General features: G+C 36.4%; 1 protein-coding gene across 1 annotated transcript; it reads left to right on the forward strand.

The window, feature by feature from the left end:
- Positions 1 to 3,327: 3,327 nt before the first annotated feature.
- Positions 3,328 to 24,995, forward strand: ALX1 (ALX homeobox 1). Its single transcript, XM_029204224.1, has 4 exons — positions 3,328 to 3,774; positions 6,572 to 6,876; positions 9,890 to 10,018; positions 24,363 to 24,995. The coding sequence occupies exons 1-4, from the start codon at positions 3,549 to 3,551 to the stop codon at positions 24,681 to 24,683; spliced, it is 981 nt and encodes a 326-aa protein (XP_029060057.1). The 5' UTR covers positions 3,328 to 3,548; the 3' UTR covers positions 24,684 to 24,995.
- Positions 24,996 to 26,122: the final 1,127 nt, after the last annotated feature.

Here is a 26,122-nt window from a genome sequence, read left to right on the forward strand (position 1 = left end):
CACCACCTCCTGCAAGTGCTTTTTGCCAGGTAGATTGCTTCACTAACATGAAAGATGGGGAACTGAATCCTGGATTTAGAACCCAGGTTCCAGGTATGGAAAGTGATGAACATTTCTCTCGAAGGAGAAATAGAAAGGTGGAGGAAAGAAGGGAATGGTAGCCTGGGGGTGATGGACTGAGTGTGCTGAGATAAAATCCCAATTAGAACCTGGTTTAATAAACTGGGTCTCTCTGGCCAGCCATGGTTCCTCGAGGCACTGCACCCTGGGGCCCTAGCCGTGCTGACCCTTTGGAACTGGGGAGGCTGGGATGAGGAATGTGGATTAGAAGCAGGTTTTTAAAGCCTGCTGAAGAGGAAAGAGCCATGTAGGCTCTAGATAGAGTAGCTGAAAGTATTTATCAAAGTGCTGTGGTCAATTTCCAAGAAGGTTATCCTCAAAGCACCAGGCAGAAAATGCCCAGGTAAATCTCAGAGAGGGCAAGACACCCTCCAATCCAATCAGCCTCCAGTTTCTTCTCCCTTCTTGTGCCTTCCAGAAATCATTTAATTATTGTTGTTTTAATTAGGATTATTTTAAATTTATTATTTAAGGCTCCAATGGTTAGAGCTGTGACATTACCATAAACTCCATCTCAACCTCTCAGAATCCATTTAATGCAGCTCTTGGCAACCAGAGACCCAGCGTCTTGCCAAAAACTGCAGATTAAGCATTCGTTATGGGAGTTTGCCATTAGCTGTTCCCTACATTTTGGGCACATGTGGTTACATGTCCCCAAACATACAGGACTCTGTGTAATAGATTTGCATTTCCAAGAGGCTCCAGGGATATTAAGTGGGGTTGGTGACACCTTGCACCCATCCCTCCAACCACTACCATCAAAAGTGGGGTTGAGGTGTGGGGTGGAAACGGGTTTACTAGGCAGCTGTGGACCCTGGCTCTTCTGTAGTTTCCTCTGCGAGCCGGACCTTTATTGGTTTACAAGTACTCTAGAGCTTGCATCATATGTCTTTCATTTAAGAGACACCGAACGTTTTTCAGGGAATTCAGGGCTCTTAAGACGCATATTTATAAACAAGCTGACAGAGCTCTACGAGGTAACTAAGTTCATAGCTAGGAGTTGTTTGTATATTTCCTCAAGTCAGCAAGGCGTTGTTCTTGCTGCTGTGAATTTTTGAAAAACCTATTAAACGACCATTTCTCTTATCCTCCCCGTGTCTATTAGAGAAAGGCAGGCTGTCAGAACATCTGAAGGTAAGGTACAGAAGGGGTTAGGAGAGAATCAAAAATTATCAACCCGGATAAGAGTGAGTGGATAACTCGACTTCCGACATTCCTGTAGGGATGGCCCAGGAACAGCTAGAAAGTGCTTAGGAAGCGCATAGCTTGCTCCTTCGCCTTAAGCATGGATAGGATGTACCAGAGCAATCTCTCGCCAGCTTTTCCTTGGCCTTCCTCCCGCGTACTCCACCCCCGCAGCACCCCACACCCCCCATCCGAGGATGCCAAGCTTGGAGTTCGCGCGCCTTGGTGCAGTCTGGAATTCTCCCTGAGCCCAGTCCCTGAAAGCTTTCCGCCCCTTTTGAGATTTAACAGTTAAGTGTTTTGTGCCGGCTGCACGGCTCCGGAGATAGTAATAATACAGCTAAAGTTGTATCATTCAGGAATGGTGTCAACTCGCGAGAACCTAAGTGCGCGCTCAAGGCCGCGCAGAGCGCGGCGCCACGTGAATCGAGCTTGCGCCCCTGCTCGGGAGAAGCGTCTTGGGAGAATGGAGGCTGCTGCTCCGGGGCGCCTGCTCGGGTCCCACTCGGCCGGATCTGGGTTTAGGACCGGCCCCGCTTCTTGGGCAGTGCTGAAGCGCCGCTCTGAGGTGCGCAGCGTTCCATGATTCTTCCCCGGCTGCGGCCCATGCTGGCCTCGAAGAGGGTCTCCCAGTGAGTCCTAGGACAGCCAACACCCCGAAGAAAGTGGAAATTCCCGAGCCCATCCGGAGGCTCGCCAGAATTGGGCTTGGCCTCGCCACTCCAGCGTCGGGGCTGCCCCGCGTGCCCAAGGCCGCGGGGTGACTGCCCGGCTGTCCTGGGGAGACGCGACGGGCGCTGCGAGGGCCTGTGCGAAAAAGGCCGTCGGGTAGAGGCCTCCCTTGGAGGGCGCAACCCGTAGTCCCCAACTTGTGGGAGTTTTCACCCTATTTGCCAGTTTAAGAGGCCTGTTGCTAATGGCGGCCTTTCCTTGCCCAAGGCGCTGAACGCTTTTCCCTCCGACGCGGCGGGCTCCTCCGAAACCAAAGGCAGTCCCGAAGCCTCACAGAGGGGCTTTCAACTCCGCAGTGCTGCCTGCCCTCAGGGAGCGGCCAGCTCCCCAGCCTCCCACCATCCCCTCGGGCTGGGACCGGGGTCCTAGCCCAGCTCCGCGCGCGCCCGTCGCTCCCCGAACGCGCTTTTCAAATTCGACCGCGACCATTTAAGAGTAAAATAATAATCTTTTGAAAACCACCCTTAAGGCCTTCCTCGTACTTAAACCCCTTTGTGTAACGAACCTCTCTCTGGCCTATACTAGGGGCCCTTAGGAGGTACTTTTCCTCTCGGGGTTTCTTAAAATAATCTGGATCTAATGATAAAATCGTGGACCAAGGGGAGGGGTGGAAGAAGGGTGGGCAAATCAGGTTGGTATCGGTATAATGTTTTCAGTGCCTCTTGCTCGGCTTTCCTCTCCCATTGCCACCACATCCACACGCCACCGCATTCCAGAAAGAAAGAAAAGGCCACGAGTTCGTGAGCGCCGAGAGCCCCCGGACGCCGAGCTCCTCGGGATTGGAAGGAGAAGCGGCCCCTCTACCACGGCCATCCCAGTTAATAGCTGCCAACGTACCCGGCTTCTTGGGCTTCGGATTAATGTGGATCTTCCACATAAACGATTTACGGATGAAGTAAAAGCCCTTTAGAGCAGTACTTCCTTTCAAGTTCGTAAGACGCCTCTAAATCTTTCTGGTAGTGAGTGGCCGGCGTGGGGGTGGGGTGGGGACCGGGTGCCGGGCGGGCGGCCCGGGAGGGCGCAGAGAGCGGGGAGTGGAGGGTTAACTGCTTTGCGATCTCACCGAGCTCTTCCGAAATGCCAGTCCACTGTCGCGACGGCAATGTTTCTGGGTGTCGTGGCCTCATCCCTGCTGGCATTTGTCTGAAATGGAGCTGTCTGTCTAACCTAGGCCTGGACGCGCCCTTCCCGGGTAAGTGGGGGAAGATGGGGGTGGGGTGGGGGCGGAGGGGAGTCCGGGGTGGAGTTAGTCGCCTGCCTATTTTCATATTCATTAGAACTGGGAGGTTGCCCGAGGAGCCCAGCTGAGTTTCAAGATATAAAAGCAACTTCGGGTGCCCCCTTTCCAGCCGGGACGTCTTAAAGGGCTCGGAGCCGGGCAGCTCCCCGCGCCGCAGCGCCTGCTTCCCCTTCGCTCCTCTCTGGCCCTCCCTCCTCCCGCCCCCTCGCTCCCTCCCCCAGCGCGCTCCAGCCTCCGAGCTCCAGTAGCTCCGAGACAGCTTTCCAGGATTATGGAGTTTCTGAGCGAGAAGTTTGCCCTCAAGAGCCCACCGAGTAAAAACAGTAACTTTTACATGGGCGCAGGAGGCGCGTTGGAGCACGTTATGGAGACGCTGGACAATGAGTCCTTTTACAGCAAAGCGTCGGCGGGCAAATGCGTGCAGGCCTTCGGGCCCCTGCCCCGCGCCGAGCATCACGTGCGCCTGGAGAGGACCTCGCCCTGTCAGGACGGCAGCGGTGAGTCCACTGCTCCAGCCGGGGTCGCGGAAGCCCACCCGCAAATCCGGAGTGCGGGGAGTGGTCGGAGCAGGGAGGGAGGAAAGGAAGGAAGAAGGAAGGAAAAAAGGAAGGAAGGAAGGAAGGGAGGAAGGAAGGGAGGGAGGGAGGGGGAGCGAGAGAGCTGAAGGGCGGAGGAAGGCAGTGGAACGCTGCTTATTTTAGGAAGCGGAGTTTTGGCTGCTGCAGAGCCAAGGAAGGAACCCGCACCCGGTTACTTCCGCGCGTTTCTCCTTTCGCTGTCCTCCACGGGTCCTGGAGTCCCTCTATCCAGGACCCCGGCGTAAACTGATAGGGCGCTAAATAGAGCGTAATTGAGTCAAGACAGCGCGCTTCCTCTGCGAGCCCGCCGAGCTGCCCAGGCAGGAGGAGCTGAAATCCATCACAGCTCGTTAGAGGACGTCACTACCGTCACGAATAAGAAAACTTAGGTGAAAAATGTTTTTTACTTTTCAAGACGCAACGATATTTTTCTTTGTGAAGTTAGAGGGTTACTAGATTAGCTTGTGGGGATCTGTGATTTCTACTTCTTTGGGTTTGCGATACAACAACATACATTTTTGTTAAACGCCAAATCACTTGAAATAGCTTCGGGCAAAGAATCTTCAATATAATCACTCACTCCCGAATTCTGCGTTGTCTATTTTTCTGACTCCACGTAGAAGTCACCTAAGAAGACTTTCGGAATGCTTCTGGATGAAATCTTTAACTTTGGATGGCCAAGTATCTCAAAGTCAAAATGTTATCAAAACAAACCATCTATCTTTTCTATCTTGTAACCCAATACAAACCTATTTTTTTAGATCGCGACAGCTAAAGCAAGTTTACAATTCCAAGAGGACTTTTCCTTATCATTGTATATATTCAACAGTTAAGCTGTAAGGAGCGGGTTGTTTTAAAATAACAAACGAATTAAGTGTGAAATATTTACAGCAAGCCTGCCGCCCCCTATTCTAATGGTAGTTCAAAATCTGGCAAGGCACCGGCTCATAGAAGCTCCTTTTCTAAATATCTAGTACGCAATAAGCTTAAAAAACGACCTCGTATATTTTACTTATTTTGTTCAACGTTGCAAGTAACTTCTGACTTGCAAGGTTAAATAAAAAATAAAGGCGCAAACAATAGAGAAAATCAGTTAAATCTCAGTCATTTATTTAGGAAGACGCAAAAAAAATTTATTTTAATACACTGAAGTTTTGGCTTTCTGGCTGTATTTCACATTGCAATATTTTTATTTTGAAATTTATAGAGGTATACATAAAGTTATTTCTATGGACAGGATTTTTAAAAAATGGTTCTGAAATGTCCTCTGTTGACAGCTGGATACGACTCAATCATAATTTTTATTTAAATTGTCGGGATTCCAAAAGTAAGAAGAGAAATAGGTGGTTTTTGATACTTTATCAAGTTTTAAAAGAACATCATACTACTAGGAGGGATTTTAATAGGAAAGTATTAAGTAAGATAAATGTAGGCAACAAGCAGTCCGCTAAATTTAGGAAGTCTTTCTCCTAAGATGCCCTTACCCTCACGCCTGCTTCCCCTCCCCCATCCCTAATTACCGCAGTTCCCCATTTAACTCTGCCCGCGGAGACAAAACCGTATTGTTTGTTAATGTCCAGGCTCTTCTTTCTGTTTAGTTTTACCTCACATCTTTTTTTTGCCTAAATACTCTAACGTATTTAAGTTACCTAGGTACTAGAGTTCAATACATTTGTATGATGATTAAAGCAGTTGTAAAAATACATCATGAGAGAATTTTAAAATAGACAAAAACGAAAAAAGTATAACAATTCATTGGAAATCATTGTTGTGGCAGGGCTGACTTAAGAAAAATGCTTCCCGTTGCGTTATGTGCCTCCATTACATTTGTGTGTGTGTGTGGCACCATATGATATATTTTCGTTTTATATCATACTGCCAAGCATGCACTCAAATCTGGAGGAGATCACTAAAATTAAAGCACCCCTAAACAGAATGCCAGATGACATCCTTTGTAATCTTTTAATAGATGTTTTAATTTCTGTGCTTTACTAGAGGGACGAGTAAAGCTTTCTGTCTTAAAACATGTTTCATGAGTTAAGCATAAATTTGACAAATTTAGAAAGAACTGCAAATGGGTTTTTAAGCTAAAGAAGTCTACCTAAATCTTATTATTTTCTGTAGGAAACACACACAGAAACTGATGGAAAATTCATTTTTTAACTTAGTAGGTCGCTTTTTGAAATAAAAAATGTAAATGCAGACATGATATACAGTTGAAATATTGGAAATACAGTAGAAAACAATACCATATCTTAAATCTATAGTCCATAGGTTTTGTGTGGAGGAGAAACATAACTTTTGAAAAGAGTTTGGATTTTGGTTTACGGATAGTATTTAAAATTGAAATATCCTTTTTGAGCCATGTAAGTAGCTTACTTTTGTCTGCTGTGAATAAATAAGACATACTAAATTTGGCTCGCTTAGATTTTTTTAAACTAGAGCGTCTTTTAATTTGATTATAAATTATGTGCATAAACATTACATTAATCCTGGAAAATAGAACTGTGTGTTTTGACAAATTATGAGTTCCATGTACACATTTTTAGATGATTCTAAACCTGCCCAAAGTGAATTAATAATGTGATGATCAAATTAATACTGGCACAATAAATCATAATGGACCACTTGCCTGATGCTCTAAATTACTTCAACTTAAGTCCTTCATCCATGTTTTGCAATCCTGAGAACTGTTGTTTTCCCCCTTTGGGTACAGTGAACTATGGGATCACTAAAGTAGAAGGACAGCCTCTTCACACCGAACTAAATAGAGCTATGGACAACTGTAACAGTCTCCGGATGTCTCCCGTGAAAGGGATGCCAGAGAAGGGAGAACTGGATGAACTTGGGGATAAATGTGACAGCAACGTATCCAGCAGTAAGAAACGGAGACACCGAACCACCTTTACCAGCTTGCAGCTGGAGGAGCTGGAAAAGGTCTTTCAGAAAACCCATTACCCGGATGTATATGTCAGAGAACAGCTTGCTCTGAGGACTGAGCTGACTGAGGCCAGGGTCCAGGTAGGAGCCAAATGAAGCCTTGGGTGTGTGTGTGTTTGGAGGGCGGAGTTGGAGGGGGCATAGTTTTTGATCCATAGTTGTGTTTTACTACAAAGGAAGAAACTGATTCTCCTACTGAAGATGTAGAATGGTGTAGTATGTAAGTGTAGCATGTATGTCTACTAAAGTTACTTTTTACTTGCAAAGGATTTGACAGCTCGCACACAAGTATAAAAGAAAAGAACACTTGAATTATTACATAGGCATAAAAACTAATGATTATTTTAAAAGAACAGAATATGAACAAATTTTTGATTTCAAAAAGTGATTTTTAAAGGACAAAAAACTAGTCATAGCTATCTAATCTAGTAATCCATGTATTTTATTTTTCTATTTTATCAGCCGTTGAAGTTCTTTTGGGGTTATATACCCTATATTGGTAACTTATTTGTATAGTGGTCCATACGTCTATAATTTTACTGAGGTTGGGGTTATAATAAAACAAGGAAAAATGAAATAGTCTCACAAACTCCCAGTTGTTATGAATACCATAAACTATTTTCACTATACATAATTAAAGAAAGATCATATAGCTCATCTACAATTTTCTAGCCCCAGGGGTTGCCAGTACATGCCATTCCATTATAATTTTTGAAATCTAGATAACTTATATGATTTTTGCAGAGGCAATAGGAATAATAATCTTAAAGTAATTTTTAAATATATAAATTCAGTTAAATTATATCTATATGTTATATTCAAATTATAAAATTGGATGATTCAATATACTAAATTTCTTAATAATTTGAAAAAAATTTTTAAATACTGGGTAAAATTCTACCTCCTAAGTGTATTTTATTTTTACTAGCCTTGATATTCGAAACTATATTTTATTAGTTCCTAAGTAACAATAATTCAGGAGAATAACCTTTTTCTTTGTGTGTGTTTTTACTACTCCAAATAAAATAATTTGAATTTTGAAATTCCCATAAACCACTAGAATAGAGAAATAAATAAAAAATTTTTTCTGAGTGGAGTAATAGTATTCCTCCTGAAGATTGAGCTATTGTAAGGCCCTTATACATCAGTAAAGACAACATCTGGTGGTGCAGGAATACCAAGCAGCAGATTTTTGCTTTAGTTTGCGGAGACAAATGGTTACTTTATCTTAGTTCAGGAAGTAAATGTATAGAAAGTCAACGCTAAGGAAGAATTTCAGAACTGTCAAGTGTTAACACAAACCCCCCACATGTGTGTTTTTTGGTCTTGTGTTCATATATGTAAATTAGTTATACTTGTAACCATAGAAAAATGTGTTTACACACACACAGTGATCAGCTGTGCACAAAGCATGTTTTCCCCTTATCATTTCACCAAGTTCTGATTAATTTTTGTCTAAGAACATGCACAGAGAGCCAGCCTGAACCTAATTTACTCAGATGGTTCTCTTTTCTGCTTTTCACATCAGAGTGGTAATTGGCACCCATTTTAAGGAGATTGTCAAGGTCTTTTTCTCAGCAGAAAAGCCCTCATTACTAAATTCCCTCAGTATGTTCCTGCTGTGGAGAGAGCAAGAAAGTGTGTTCTGTTTTGTTTTGTTGTTGATGTTGTCTTAAGCCCTGAATATAGTGGATAATACACACTTCCCAGCAGTGTTCTAAGAAACCATCTGAACAGGTAGCTGTCTTTGCCTTCTTTTAATCGCTGAAAACTCTTCAAAGTGCCATCTTAAATTTGCAGTACATGCTTACGCACCAAACTGAGTATTAATATGTCTCCATAAGTGTGAAGGTAAAGATATAAAAGATTAGAATTGAATATGAAAAAGAGTAAAAATTTCAAATAAATTTTAATGAAAGGCTTTTTACAATTTGCATTTTTATACTTCATTTCCAGCTTCTTTCCTAAGTATTTTATATTCTAAATATAGTTCTGTAAAGACTAAAGAGCTTCCTGAAAGCTGCTTATGTAAATTATACATATTGAATATCAAATTATACATATTGAATATAATTTTCTGTATAGAGAGCTATATTAAAGAGAGCTTTAATACCTTAAAATATTAAAATGATGATTCTGGAAAGCTACAAGTGTGAATTAGTTAATATTTAACCCTCTGAGGAAGATAGGTGTTATAATGGGTATTTCATCTATGCAATTAATTAGAGAGATTTGGAAGGCAGTTTAGTGACCGTGTAGAGGCCGTACTAACTCACAGGCTTTCTTGACAGTTGATTATATCTGCCCTGTTTCTTTTTTAATTTACATTACCCGTAAGTCTTTTAAATCGGATAAATGATTTTGAAGATTTTATGAGCATTTTCTATAAGAGAAAATAAGTAAGTGGTGTCATTTACATAATAAACAATTTGTATATTTTAAAACCATAGTTCAGCTTCAGATGATACCATTTTACCAAAGTCTTTATCATAATCAATATAATATATATAATCCTAATGGTTTTTGTTTCTAAATAATCATGATATTTCTGCTGATGCCATATGTTTTAGATATAATCTTTATGTTTACATTTTTCTAAGTTTTTCTAAGTCTGGGTACAACCCAGAAGAGCCAATTGTTTTGACAGACCCAGATATTAATTTGGTTATAGATTGGCTGGGTTAATGTTGTATACATAGCCCCAAACTAAAATGTTATGAATGTCTTCCAGACTTGCAGCATTCTCTGAGAGAGGGATTATTATCTGTGATAATTTGAAGATATAAGGAATCTTCACGGTCATATAATCTAATTCTTTTTTATTTTCTGTAAATGAAAAAACAGAGGCTCAGATGTCTTAAATAAATTTTTGAAAATGTCTTGTCTCTTTGTATTAAATTATATTGCCTCATGGACATGGCACTTGTCAGGGTAAAATAGAAAGTAAAATTTGTGGTTCCTTTTCTAATATAAAAAAATTCCCTTTTTAGTAATTATGTTGACCTGGTTTACCTTTCTAATTTGAAGTCTTTGAACATCATATTTGCATTTTCAACTATTCCTTGCCTAAAATTCTACTTTTTTAAAAAATTAGGTTTGGTTTCAAAATCGAAGGGCCAAGTGGAGAAAAAGAGAACGTTATGGCCAAATCCAGCAAGCTAAAAGCCACTTTGCTGCCACCTATGACATATCAGTTTTGCCAAGGACTGACAGCTATCCACAGGTATGGTAAACTGCACAGGACACTGAGAGGCATAGGTGTGGTTTGTATATTCTTAAAAGGGCTAGTATAAGCTTTATTATATCTAACAGCCAAGAATGAAAATTTTAATCTCCAAAAGAATTTTTCCATGTTTGTTAGATTTTTATTTTACTAAAATACTTATTTATTTATTTTAATTTATTTTTCTAGGGCCATTCATTTAAAAATATTTCAGGGTCTCTTCTTTGGTATACATTGAAACAACTTAAGTAGCATCATTCAGTAGTATGTCTTTTAATTTCTCTACTCACTCCCTTTGTTAACTTTTAAAATACATAAAGCATTGCTTGGCATGCTATCTCTGTGGCTGTTGTTTTATGAACCATACCATAACCTGGTGTCACATGTGGCCTGTGACACCTTCAGTTTCACTGAAAACCATCTTTTTTTCAGTTTTAAGTTCCACTTAAAACTATGTTGTCTTTTCAGCTTTGAATTTGCTCATTGTTTCAAGGAAACATTTAGCCCTTTGTGACATAAAACATATATAGAATTAGTACTGGACATAATTTTTTGAATGTATCATGTTAAGAAAGACTTCTTTTATAATGGGAGCTCTCATCTCATTTCAAAGAATATTTAGAAATTCTTTTCCCTATAATTTTTCCTTTTAATTTAGAGAGGGTTTTTTTTCATACTTTGTAATTCACATAAATAAATTTTGTCTTTCTAATTGGGTATTACTTTTTCCTCATACTGAATTATAATATTCAAAATTGTATTTGATACATGATAAAGGACATGTGTATTATAAGGAACTTTTAAACCATCTGTTATTTCATTCCTGATTGTTTAATGATATGCGTTGTAACAGACTACTTTGAAAACAAATATGTAACATATATGCTGGTAGAATACCTTGATAGTCCAGTAAACAAATCATCTCAGCCCCAAACTTAAGGGTATTCGTTTTCTTTAACTGTAAATTCATACCCTGTGAGCATGAATTTAGTCCTTTAATTTCATGCTATCTTTGTGTTCTTGTGCCTTTCATGATTTTTTAAAACCCTATTTTGAGAACTTCATTCCTCCAGATAAATCCACCAAATTTATTAATGTAACATTATACGCAAACAAGAGCCTTAGAGATCACCTAGTTCAATTCCTTCATTTTAGAAGTCAGGAAACCAGACCCAGATGAGGTAAAAAAATATTGGTCTGTGATCACACAAATGGTTCCTTAGTCTATAAAAGACTGTTACAGCCAAGCCTTGCCACTGCAGTTTGCCAGAAGACCAACATTATGGGTACCTTTTGAATAAATGCCCATACCTACCTTAAGAAGAATCTTGTTTCTTTCACTTTAAAAATTTTATCTTAAAGCAGCTCCTTTATATTTTCTCCTATTTTAAAAGCATGTATATACTCCTGGTTACTTAACATCACAGGGCTAATGAAATTTTATTCACCAAATATTTTGAGTGTCCTAGTTGAGTTCTAAACAAAGTGCAGTGAGGATGTTTGTCCACTAGGCTGTAAGCGCCATGAGATCAGGCACTGCTATTTTCCTAGCTGTTAACACGACTAATAGCCCTTACTGTCAGGCACTGTTCTAAGTAGGTTACATATATTAACTCATTTAATCCTTACCACAACCTTATGTAGTAGGTGTTGTTGATTATTCCCATTTTTCTTATGAGGAAACTGAGGCACAGAGAGGTGAGGTATTTACTCACTTTCATTAGTGGTAGTGAACCCAGATTTGAGCAGAGCCAGTCTAGCTCTCAAGGGCAAGATCCTAACTCCCACAATAGACTGTCTCTCCCAGGGAATATGTTTGAATGATTGAATGATTAAGTAATACCAAAGGAGCTTAAGTTGCATTATTCAAATTGCAGTTTAGTTCAGGGGAGGAGAGAATGTTCTCACAACCAGTGAAATAACAATTAAAAAAATAACGGAGATGGCATACACTGCGTATAATTTTGAACTACTTGACTGTTGGTGACTTTAGAAATAATAAAGTCACAAATTATGAACTCTTTTCAAATGGACTTTAAACAGTCTTACTGATATGTCCCACAACACTTGACTGTGATGTGTCTGTTTTTCACCTTATTGTTTCAATATTCATTCCTTTCCTTATTACCATTTCTATTTGCCACTTTTCTGCTCCTTGCTTTTGGTTGCCTTATCTCTAGGCCCCCTTTCTTCTTTACTATATCATAATACATGTAGAATAGTGCCTGGACCAATTAAGCTCTATACAAAAGCTTAATATAACAATATAACTAGCCACGCTTTTTTCCTAAAATTATCTTGCTACTATGTTATTGTGCCTCATAGCTTGTGACATTAACGATTAGCAGAATGAGGTCACCTAGTAGCTCAGGCAGGAAAGGAAATGGTAAAATCAAATTATACATTTGACAGTCTTTTTCACTCCAACAAAGGATAAATTAAAAAAAAAATTCCCCTCACAGATAACAAAATTTGCACTAATTCTTCTTGTGGCTTCTCCATAACTTATATACATTGGTCACACCGCCTCATAATTTAAGTATGGGAATGCAGAGATCATATGTTGAAGTTATTTTGACAGTGCAATTCATTAACAATGATAAAAATCAATACTGATGAATCCACACTACTTTTCTGTATTGGTAAGTCATTTAATGTTTGCTTACCAAAAATTCTGAAATCAAGCATCTCCCACTCCCCACTGTAGGTGTTGGATAAAGTCAGGGGAAAATTCCATTTTAACTTAAAAATATATGGTTGACATTTTTTAGTTTGTTTGAAAAAAAATAATTATGCAAAAATCATGTCTCTCAAGACTCAGCCTAAGGAAATTTTTTTTTTTTATCATGTGGCTTAAAAATAGAAGTTTATAATGGGAAAAATAGGAACTGAAATAGAGCCTAACCAACTCAATGCAGTAAGACACTGAATTTGGTTACTGTTACTAATTACAGAAAAAAATTATTAATTACAAAATGTTGGAACTAGAAAATGTTGGCGGCAGGACAGAAATAAAGAATTAGCAATTTGGCAGGGAAACAAAAGCATACACAGAGATACATCAAAACCAGAAATGGTTTACAAAATGACCTCCTTAAGCCTGCTCATAATAATAAGCCTGTGTATCGTAATCTTACCTAGCATAAAGGTATCTGTATATAACATATAATGTTTATTTGTGAATAGTAATTAATATTTTCTAAAATGTTCTAAATACTTTGTTTCCACTGGTCTTCATTACACTATAGTAACAACAGCTGTAACAGTAAAAATAGTAACTACCAGTTGAGGGCTTATTTTAAGCCAGGCTTCCTTCTTATAGCCATTAACTCATTGAATTTGAGCCCAAGTTTCTTGAGTTCGGGAGTCCCAGGCTTTTTATGCAACATTATGTTGGAGTCTCCCTAATCCAACACGGTGTTGACATAGTTCAATTTTGACCCTAAAGCATCGCATTACTTTGGTAAGGAAAAACGCTTTCATTTTTTAAATTTGTAAAATAATAATGTAAAACATTTAAAAAATGTAGATACTTCTTAGACTGTTTAAGATATTCTTTTTCTTAAACTTATATGTGATAGCAAACAAACAAATAAGAAAGTGAGTGCTGTGATGTCAGTAGTAATACGCTCTAAAGGTAGTGTATTTTGATGTAGTGAAAAGCTGTTAGTTTTTAAAGCTCTATTTTGGGTCACAATATCAGTTGCCATTTGTGAACACTGTATAGCTAAATTAAATTACTTGATATTCTCCAACACATGATATTTTAGAAAAGAGTCTCCTTGCTTGTGCTAAGTCTGTTTCCCTCTATCTTGAATTCCCTTGCCTTCACCTAAACCATATTTCTTCCATGAAGCCTCCTCTCAATTTTCCCTCAATCAGCGCATCACTTTCTCATTGACGTTGTGGTGGATTGTGTAAAATGTCTCCCACGCATTTAGAATGTAAAGTATTTAAAAGATGATTCAGTTCTTATTCACATTTGTATCACCACAGTATTAAGCAAATTATGTATACACTGAATAGATGTGAAAAAAAGTACTGGTTCACTTCACTATTCAGGAGTACATTATAAAACAAAAACTAGTCTATTTTTAATAAAACAGATGGTTTCTGAATCTCTGATATTAACCAGCTCTGTGGTCTTAAGCAGTTAACTTTTCCTCTTTGAAAAGAATAGACTAGAAAGATTTTGTAGACCCCTTTCAGCTTAATTTGTTTTTCTTGCAGAGTTGTTTGCATTTTATCAAACAAATATATGCCAGGTATTGTTTTAGGCACAGAGGTTATACAAATGATCCAGACAAAATCTCCTGCTTTGTGGACAGATTACAAACTAGATATTACAAATTCTGCAAACACTTCTTGATGCAAACTAGACCCAGAAAACCAAACCAATTAGAGACCTACATAATTTTGTCCTTGAGTTTAAGAAGCAAGCACATATCTATCAACATTAGATTCTAACTTGTTTCTAACTTATCAAAACCAAAGCATTTTTTTTTTTTTTTTTTTTTCCGGTACGCGGGCCTCTCACTGTTGTGGCCTCTCCCGTTGCGGGGCACAGGCTCCGGAAGCACAGGCTCAGCGGCCATGGCTCACGGGCCCAGCCGCTCCGTGGCATGTGGGATCTTCCCGGACTGGGGCACGAACCCGTGTCCCCTGCATCGGCAGGCGGACTCTCAACCACTGCGCCACCAGGGAAGCCCAAAACCAGAGCATTTTTAAAATAATTAATTTTAGTGAATAAAATATTTTCTGTTAAGTTATAAACGTTTTCTAGGAGATTATAGCAGCCTTCATTCTTAAAAGAAGAGCTAATTTCATGCCATTAGGTTTAGTTTGGATTAAAAGTACACTAACTTTATCATTTACTAGCTGAGTAACTTTGGGTAAGTCTCCGGGCTTCCTTGATCTTCAGAGTCTTTATTTGTAAGATTGAGGTATTGTTGGTGCTAGAGTTGGTGGTCTTAGTAGTGTAGATGATGATGATGATGATACTTCTTCTGTTATGGAGAGGATTAGAGTGATTTCTAAACAGTCTTTGCAGCTAAATCCTGGGATTTAGGATGGGCCATGGATTCATGTATGACTGTGGGCTGCACAATTAGGGAGTTGTGGATTCAAATCCTGGCTCTGCCACTTAATAGATTTTTAGACCTTTGGCAAATAAATTAACCTCTAGGAACGTTTCTCTTCATTTATAAAATGGTGATACAAGTTCATGTGTTATTCGTGAGGATTAAACAAAATAGTTTATGCAGAGTTCTTAGGATATTGCCTAGTACATAATGAGTGCTCAATAGTCATGGTTCTATGATAGCCATTCATCATTATTAATTTTTTTCTGCAGTAGAGAGGTAGCTAAGTGGTTTGAATTTTCCCTTATGTTGTAGCATTTAAGCTCATCCAACCTGTGAGTATATTTACTATTTGGGGATCTAGAGAAAGATCAAATTCAGTTAAATACACTTTCTTTAAATTAGGATGAACAAATATGGTAGCTTTAGGAAAATTTGAGTATATTCTTAATCCACCAAAATTATTTTCTCATGAAGAAAATATTTTCATCAAAATTTTCGAAAAAAGGGTTGAAGGTTTTCCCACCAAAATTTTCAATGAGGTTTTACTTAGTATATATTGAGAATCATAATTAAATCTATATATTCCAAATGCACTAAAAGACCCATGCAGTATTTTTGCTTTCTGTTGTTTAATTGATGACTTTATAAATATATGCCACCTGGAGTTTGAACATACCAAGAGTTGGATTCAAGTTCTAGATAATTTGTAGTAACTGGAGTATTTAAAAAAACAGATGAAAGCTGTATAATATTTCTAGTTTAACAAATCTATTTCAAACATTGTTATTATACAACTTTTAAAAGGAAATGTTAAAGTTTCTGTAAAATAGTGATTTGAAGATATTGTACACCCTACTTTCTTCTCTCACAAGTATCTGTCCTAATCTTAATGTTTACCTTTGCTTAATCTAAATAAGGAATATGAAACTTGTTTTCTTTTACCACCGTGGTTTAGTGATTTAAAGGTATCTGGAGCAGGTTTGTTTTTTGTTTGTTTTCTGGAGCAGTTTTTACCTTTAGAAAAAGTATCACATTTTTATCACTATTATTTCTATTTTTCCCAGATATTTGAAGTAAACAAAGATCCCAAGGTCTTTAAAAATTGTTAATAATATAGCTATACTTGCTGCATTGTGTAATGAACAGTCTCATAGCTGTCAAACAACCAATAAGATGGTCATATATTGTGATACAATAAAACTTCCCTCATGATGAATGGAGGGACAAAAATGTTAACAGCATCAGGTCAGCAGGTCATAGTGGTATTGTACAATTTCTCACTGATTATAAGCACAAATATTTAATATTATAGAAGGACATAATTTATTCAAATTAATATAATTTTTACAATGGATAAAGTTGCTAATTTAATTAAATATATGCATATATATTTTATATAAACACATATAAAGACTATTTCACATATATGTGTATGTTAAAACTAAGTTACGTGTAGTAGGAGGTAGATTTTGTTAGTATCAGTTAAAGGTGCAGCTAGACACAGAGAGTGAATAATTCTTTTATTTTGTTGAAAGTACAGGTTCTTTAAAGAGGTAAAGAATATCCTCCAAAAAAAGTAAAGTGCATTCATGTTGTTGACTATGAAAGGAGATTTATTTTTTTTAATGTAATATTCAAATTTAATGTGATTTAAAGACTTTACATAGTCGTAATAACTTGGCTGTTTTTTTTTTTTTTTTTGCTTTTAATAAGTGACCACTGTTAAAGCATTGTATTTAACTGAACTGGTCATACATATTTTATATTTTAAGAGGAAAGAATAAATCAATAAATTGAGTAGGTTACCAAAATAAGTAATAAATATGAAAATAAATTATTGAGAAGTGCCAATGTTGCTCATACATATAAAAACTACCTTGTAGGAGAATAGAGAAGAACCAGGGGGGAAACTAAGCATCAAAGTCTGAGACGTCTATGAGAACAGACTTGTGGATTAAAACCTACAGTTCAAACCATTATTGTTAGTGTGAACCTCAGGATATATTTTAATCCAGAATTTTATGTGTGCCATATTTATTAAGCCACATGTATCTGTGGGTTTTCTTTTTTATTTTAAATTATGGAACGTTAAATAGAAAAAAATTTTTGTGCAAATGCACAGTTGAATTAAAAATCACAAAAATAAAATTCAAATTATAGTTAACACAAATACAAGATGAATATAATTGATAACTTTACTCGGGATTTTAAGAATAAATTCAAATCTCGTACATGACACCATGTGGGACTCTCTAAGATTAAAAATATACTGTGTAAATACTTCAAGTGTTTGCATATTTGATTTACATTTTAAGTTAATAATTCACAAAGAAAACTTAATTTATATTATAATTTTTGTTTCTTATAATTGTAAATTTTTAATAGATGAATTGTCATTAAAAATGAATCAGCAGTAGTTACCATGCATGTATTAAAATACATGAAAAATAAGGTGACTAATAGTTGGAAAATACTTCATATGATAATTGTTGCTGGATAATTATTAAAAAAATAGCAAATGCTAGGTGCTATGATTTTATTCTCTCCTTAAGTGAGTTGATTTGAAAAGTTTCATTTTAAGGCATGTAGGGTGAGATTTTCTATGAATCTTTTTTTAAAAATGATCACAATTAATACAAAATTTGAGAACACATTCAGCACTAAAGGAAACGAGAAATGTTCTTAATGCTTCCTCTGTCTTTGACTTGGAGCATATTTCAAATATTATTCCAATAATACAAAATTTAAATACCTTTATATGGTATCATTCTTAAAGTTTTCAGACATTAACATTTCTCATGAGACTTAGTGCTTTTAATTTTTGCACTAATGAGATATATACTTTTATTTTTTCTATATAGCAGTTTTCTTCTCAGTTCATTAATCTCATATGACTATTATATCTAATAGTGATTTTTTTTAACAGAAAAGGCATTCTTTCTTGTTTCAAATCCCTGTATACATTTCTAAGATGAAATTTTATTTAAGAACTCAAAGTAGCAATGAATACTTAACATGTGGTCCTTTTCTGATGAATAAATAGTTTCTGATCCCTTCAACTTAATAGTACCATGTGCTGAAAACATATATTTTTGGAATTTTTGAAATGTAAATTGATTCCCCCCAAATCTTAGTATTTGTATATTATCTTAAATTTTTTTCATTACAATTCCACCTAATAAGAGGGCACTGATGAAAACATACCCTCATTTCTATCTCAGGTAGTACCTAAACTTGCTCAGATTGATCTTTTAACTGCATAATTAATTCAAGTTGGGATTTTTTTTTTTTCCCAGATGCACAAAGTCTCAGTGTGTGTTATTCACTGGTAGCAAATTCACTATTTAGAAAAACACTTATACCCCTTCTCCCTGCCAGCAGCTTACTGATGTAGTTACTAGAAAAGTTAATGGGACCCTAAGTTTAGACAACAGCTAAAAATATCTGCAAGTTACTAAGCATATGCTTCTTTTAATATTTTATCCCTCTAAATTTTAAAGGAACAGATATGCTAATAAAGAATGTAATGGTCTCTTAAAAATTGAACTGCTTTTGTAAACAGTGATGTTTTCATTTTTAAAAGAGACCATATAAGAAATCAGGTAAATTAAATTATATAGTGATAATGTGGCAATAAATCTATATAGTAAGTATTGAATAATATTCAGAGTAGTCAATAAATGTAAACATTCTGTCAAACAGGAAAAACCAAAGTCAACTTTCAGATTTTAATGCAAAGAAGCTATTGCTATAACATCATCACAAATACCTCTTTGTGAATCCCTGATCTCTGTCTTTTTAAAGCAACCTTTTAACTCCCTCAGGGAAGTGTTGGGGCTGTGATGTGAGGGTAGTGTGAGGATAGGATAATATGTGTATCATGATGTGTGTGTGTGTGTCTATGTATGTGTGTACATGTAGATGTTGGTGGCTGGTAGAAGCAGTGTATATGTAGAGGAGTAAGGTTAAATAAACTTGTTTTAGTAGAAAAATAGTTGGTTTTAGAGATGCTCTAAAATTAAGGAACAGTTATTACTCATATATTCTCACATTTTTCAGTATTTCTATTAAATCCAGATTAAATTCCATTGGCTAGTGTCTCAATAAATACCACTAACAGTAGGATATAGAGTATATAAATCAGGAAACTATTTGCTTTTTTTTACATATCATGCTACTTTACAACTAAGGGAAAGACTAATAAACTTACATTAAAAGGTTTTTTAAAAGTATGAAAAATTCCCCACTACAATAAAATCAACAAATATATAAAAAAATATACACCAAATTTAGCATACTAAAATTTTCTTTACAGTTTTGGTTATATAAAGAATATGTCTGTATCAAGTTTCCATGATGAAGGTAAATGAGATTTATAATTTCCTATCCATGATTTACCCTATTCAATTCATGACATATATAGATCCACAGTGAAGAACTCTTAATATATATGTGTATACTTATATATCACCCCTCTCCTTCCTAGCCCATTGCTTTTAATTCCTTGAAAGGAAAGTGAATGTTAAATGAATTTGATTTGTTTGGAAAGAGACGAAACAATCAACTTTCCTCCAAAATTCAAAGTTATGGAATAATTAAGTTTTTACGTGATTAGAAAAACATTAAGGGGCAAACGTTCAAAGTGGAGAGTTCTAAGTCAGCTGAACTTCCATTCATGCTAATGGGAGGTAGTTGGCTAAGTTCCCTGGACAGTGCTTTGAACATACCATCAGAACTTTAAAAAATGCTGTGAACCACATTAAAACATTGAATATGTTTAGATTATCCACTCCTTTTAAACACAAAGAAGAAAAAATGGAAAGGCAAGCAGGCTTTTTTTCTCATTTTTCTTTTCTTTTTTTTTTTTAAGCACACGTGAAAAAAGGATGTGGACATGATTCAGTAATGCTGTTCCTGGTTGTAAAGCCCTTGAATATTATACAGTTAGAAGCCTACAAAAAAATTATTTGGTGTCAGTGAACTAGTCTAAAACTAGTCTAAAAAAAAAGAAAAGTAGTGATCTTATTTAGAAAAAAGTGCATTCTTTCATTCCAAAATTTAACAGCAAATACAGTATTTTTAATAAGTCAGAGAGTAAGATTTTTGTATGACTTCTCTGTTGACAAGTATGTAGGCAGTTTTAGACAATATGTGTCGATTCTAGCGCATCATTTTAAAATGATCACTTACGAGAATAGGATTGGTGGAGGGATGGAGGAGGCATAGAATGAGCCCACTTGGACAGCAGTAGATTTATTAAACCACAAGCTCAAACGACTTTGTTGTTCAATCAAATATCGCCTTCAAATATTAACAGAAGTAGATGATCTAGAACAAAGATGATACCTGCTGGGTTATCCCTACGGTGATCAGACGACATCTAGATTATATTCTGTTGTCAGTGCTGGATGTTAATAAGGGTGAAGGGTGTTGACAACCTCTAGCATATCCAGAGGAACGTGACTGGAATGATACCATCTGGAAATCATGTCATACGAGGAATCCTTAGAGGAAAGAGACTTGTGATTGTATAATAGTCACCTGATGATATTTGAAGGTTTTCCCATGTAAGAAGGATGCTACTTATTCTGTATCATTTTAAGGAACAGACATAGAAGAGATAGATAGAGAAAGATAACAGTCACTTTTTTACAGAGCTCTCCAAAAGGGAATGGAATGTTTTTTAAACAGGGTGAGCTTCTTATCACAGGAATCGAACATAATTGAAAATGTACAAGGGTTTTTTGCATTTGGAAAGAAGCTGGACTTCAATAGCATTTCCTGATCCTAGGTGATTTTAGGGAATTGCTTGTGTGTATTACTATTGCCATTATTTTAGTACAAATCCCCTCGGCCACACCCCCTGCTTAATGAATCAGAATCTCCAGGAAGATGCATCTGTGGTGGATAGTAAGTGTTTAACAGAAAAAAAAAAAACCAAAAAACTGCCTAGGGAAATATAGTCAACAGGGTCCAGCTTTGTAATTTTCATGATTTCTGTTAAGATTGTGTAGTATGGTGATTCTAGCATTCAAATCATGAAAAAAAATTTAGATATATTAGCATAAATTGTCCATAAAGCTTTGATTACATCTGCAAGATGGATCAGTCCAAATTTCATATTCTTAGAGATTTTTCCATTATTTAATAAATGTATATAAAGGGTTTTTCATATGCTGTGTTAGGCCTGGGGATGAGAAAACAGTTGTGAGCGATCATTGGGAATTTTGCTTTCAGGAAGTGGAGTCTATGAACAACCAAAAACTTGGGGTTGTTAATAAGTAAATAACAATTTCAACTCATAAGACTAGTTTTTATGTCATTGTAGCATTTATAAGGTTTCTTGGGTTCAGATTTGACCTCTACCATTGCAGTTATGCCATCTTGGGTGAGATTCTTAAACTCTTTGTTCTATAGTTGTACCTTTTACGAAATGGGGATAGTAAAAGCACATACCTTTTCCGATGTCAAAACAATTAGAAGTCTTCATCATGCTTTTAACATAATGCTTGACACATGGTAATTAATTGATAACTGTTAGCTATCATGAGCCCAATCTTGATCGTCATCATCAGATGTTTTAAACACCCAGAGGGAATGCTTCAGAGGAAGCAAAACCTCAGTTCACTAGGGATATTATTTTTTATGATTTGCATCTAACTTTAATATAGAAACCAACTAGATCCCCAAAGTCTAATGAAAACATGCCAGAAATTTGAAAATCAAAGAAAGGCTGGGAAGAGAGGGGTGATAGAGATCATGGAAACAGGGCATAGCAGTAAAAGCATGTGACAGCATCACTACCCATGAGAATATTTGGGTATCCCCTCAAGTCCAACTAAAGTATTGCTGTTTGTAAATTGCTTTATTAATCTGTTCTGTTCAGAAGACATTTCTATATGTTGTATTTCATGAAAAGTAACTCACTTAACTTGCTTAATCATGTTCAGGTAAGAAGTTTTGATCAAAATAACAGTATTTGCTCGTGTCGTGGAAAGTGGAGAATTTCTTTTCATTTTATACATAGATTACTGTTAATTCTTTCAGGGGAAAAATATTTTAAATTTAAATTCATAGATTTCCTTCCTTGCTTTTACTCTCCTTATTTTTTCTTTTTGACTGAGTTGTTAAATATATTTCTATGCATTTGGAATACAAGTAGATGATTTTAATAATAAATTCTAGCAACACTGTGTATAAGTTGAGGGATCCTTTAACAAACATAAAATGTAAATAATCTTTCTCCACCACTATCTTGCCTTGCATTTATTTTTTCAAAAGTAAGCAAGCAAGTTCACTTTCATTTCCTGAAAGCCCTTTTGTCAGACATATGACTGTGGTTTTTGCAGTGTAGCACAATGTTTGATTGAATGTCAGAGGAAAATCACCCAGATCAAGTTAGAAGAGCTAGTTTGACAGACTAATGACATTAACAGCCCCTCCTGTTGGTTTGAGATACATAACTCAGCAGTCACTGGCACCAATCATTATACTTTGGCTAAAGTGGGATACATATACTAGAATGAGCCAAAATTAAAACAGCATAGCCCATGACGATCTAAGGATTGATAATGTATGCAAATCGTGATGGACAGCTAGCTAGATAGCTAGATAGATGTCTATAGGTATCTCTCACAGATTTGACATATTTAAAGCAGCTTAGAAAATATTTATATAAAGAACTATTAAACAATACTAAAATGAGCATCTTGCCAACCACTGAAGCACCACCTAAGGGATAATATTTGTTGTTCAGTTTAGAACTGGTTGTGATCCTTTCTGAGTGACAGAGTAACACCTCTACAGTGTAATCTAGAAGTTTCATCAACATATTTTTTGCTATTAATTGAAAATAAGTTGTCTTAAAAAATATGGCTTCAGCTTGGGTGTTGTAAGACTATACCAGAGGCTATATGTAGCAGACTGAAATTTCTATGTAAAAATAAATATGAGAAAACAGTTCTTGTATATGTGTTGAAATAATTGATGATTCCATTCTAATTATTATTTTAAAAAAGAAAAGAAAGTCAGATGGGATAAACATATATATTGTTGTTGTGTTCTAGTCTAAATCTATTGTAATAATACTGTAAAAGGCATATAATTTTTAAATTTCGTTTTCTAAGGCTGCATCTCTCTGCCATGCTATACCAAGCAACATTTTCCTTTTTTCCCAGCTCCTGCCGTTTATCAGGATTTTCTCTGTGCTTCTCAGTCATGCATGTGATCACTTTTTTTTTGCCCCTCTTTAAATAGCTAGTCTAAGATACCTCCTATTTAAAATTCATAGTATACAAATTCTACTTAATGTTTCTTTTACATGCTAGTAACTTTAGAGAAATTTGTATTTGCTGATAATATTGCACTGAAATGTTTCCTGTAGAGATTTAATGAGATGAGATGTGAATTTCTTGGGCACAAGTGATAACCCAGTTTTCAATCTTATATAAGATGTTATCTAGTACTTTATTTATATTCACATGATATTTTTGCTAATACTTGCATATTTTTCTCAATTGTGCTTTCATTATTGGGTAATAGTCAAGTTTTAGAATTCTAAATCTGTTCTACATGTCATACTTCTGCTGCAACCTCACTATATCATATATAAATCATAGAATAAATGTTTAAAATATGTGTATAATTGTCCTTTTCACAGAGCTATGTATTCAAGACTATAGGATATGAAAAAACAATGAAACAGTGAACATTTTCCAAAATGAGTTTGATCAAAAATATCTCTGAAGAACAAACAGCCTCGTATCAGCATTGGTTTCCAGCACAAACTACCACATCAAGAGTCCAGATGTGGAATTTAAAAAAACAAACGCAATTGTGTAATTTTGTTTAGAAAGATGAAAACTATATTTAAACTTAAAACCATATTCTTAACCACTTTTCTAAGCACATGAATTGGTCAGGAATCATGACTAAATCTTCCAGATTTCATTTTAAAAATCATGACTATAAAAAGAATACTCGAGATTGACATGTTTTGAGAGTATTTTATGTGGTCAAATATGTGGGTTTTGGTGATCCATTCCAGTATAACAAACTAGAAGAATCTTTCAAATAACTATTTTTCAGTAATTGCTTGATGTACTCAGAATGAAATTACAGACCACCCAACAGGAGCAAACAACTGAACAACTAACAAAAAAATGAACAACTAACAAAACTTCATAAATACAGTTTCACAAAAGTAAGGGAACAAAAGTGAGAACGTGTAAATGTAATATTTGTTGTTTTATATATTCCAGATTCAGAACAATTTGTGGGCAGGAAATGCAAGTGGTGGTTCTGTGGTCACTTCATGCATGTTGCCACGTGACACTTCCTCCTGTATGACACCTTACTCTCACTCGCCTCGGACAGATTCCAGTTACACAGGGTTTTCAAACCACCAGAACCAGTTCAGCCATGTGCCCCTCAACAATTTTTTCACTGACTCTCTTCTTACCGGGGCTACCAATGGACATGCATTTGAAACAAAGCCAGAGTTTGAAAGGAGGTCCTCCAGTATCGCAGTTCTTCGAATGAAAGCCAAGGAGCACACTGCCAATATTTCATGGGCCATGTAACATACAGTGCTCTTTTCTTTTTCTCTTAATGGCAAAGTAAAACATTCTTATTTCTCATATTTAAAGGATACCACAATAAGCTGCTGTGTGTGGAATTGCTAAAGGTCAAGATATACAGTGAGACCAGCTTAAATGAATAGTTGTTATTATTTAACATTAAAATCTAAGAATGAACCTCTGAAAAGACTCAATAGGTTTACCATGCACCCGTCTCCACAAACTCTTGTTTTAGTAGTAAGATTTTTTTTCTATTGTACGAGTCGATGAAATATGATCATGCAGCTTCTGAAAAGAATAAATGTATTAAACAAATTCCTCTGTTATAGATTGATTTATGTTAGTTCTGTATAACAAGAAATCCCTTGTAAAATAATACCTGAAAAAGGAGGAAATGCACTGGGGAAAATGTCAAGATACCAAAGCTGTCAGGTAAATATTGAAGCAGGGTGTTTGGGGGAGTTAACTGGCGTTTCTCCCTCTCTGGCTCCAAGACACAATGGGCATATCCTCTGTTGCTGAGAATTTATCTACAGGCCTTGAAGATTTTTTTACCTCTACACGTTTTGGTGAATTTCCACTCCGTGAAAAAAGGACTCTTCGGAAATGACCAGCATTTGCATGAAATATTCGGGCATCGTTTCCTGAAACCATGTGGCTAAAGGTGATAACTGAAATATCCTGGTGTGATTTAAAATACAGTCACAAGAACAGTTTGTATAAATGCCATCTTTTTAATGAAAAAGCCAGCACGGACTCAGCAATTAATTATCACACACAAGAGAAAAAGAAAGTTACAAAACCCGCTGTTGCTTTTAAACTAAAATTGTCAATTAAACTGTACACACAAACATCTAATAAATACACTCAAAGAAATATTTTCAGTTAAAGGAGCAGCAGTTGGAATCTCTATTTATTTCATGAGTATGCGCAAGTGCACGTGTGTGTGTTTGTTTTTTGACATAGAAGCTGTAAGCGTTTTTTGACATAGAAACTGTAAGCATTTTTTGCTACTGTGGTTTTGCACAGGGAATTAAAATGTCAGAAGGCTCTCTAAAATTTCTGGTGGAAAAGAAGAGAAGAAAAATACATTGCATCTGGAAAATTGCTAACCCCTTTGATTTACTTCTCCTCCCTTTCCCCTGTCACATTCCAGGCTTTTTCAGATGAGTGAAATGTCAACCTCCTTGAAAGACTCTTAAGTTCATAAAGGCAAAGTAAATTAATTGAAATGAAGATGGCTTCCATGGCTTGGATCAGAGCACGATCTGCTCTTTGTACTCACTTAGAATCTTCCTTGTGGTTCCTACAACCTTTAGGGATATGCTTGGAAGCCCTAAAGGCTGAAGGGCAAGAATAAATGAATTTTTAAAATTAAATTTCAGAAAAAGTACTTAAATCCAGTAAGTGTCTGTTTCTGGTGGGAAAATATTTACAGCAGT

This window comes from Monodon monoceros, unplaced genomic scaffold (genome assembly GCF_005190385.1).
Source record: "Monodon monoceros isolate NGI ecotype Baffin Bay Population unplaced genomic scaffold, NGI_Narwhal_1 Super_Scaffold_6, whole genome shotgun sequence".
NCBI lineage: Eukaryota > Metazoa > Chordata > Mammalia > Artiodactyla > Monodontidae > Monodon > Monodon monoceros.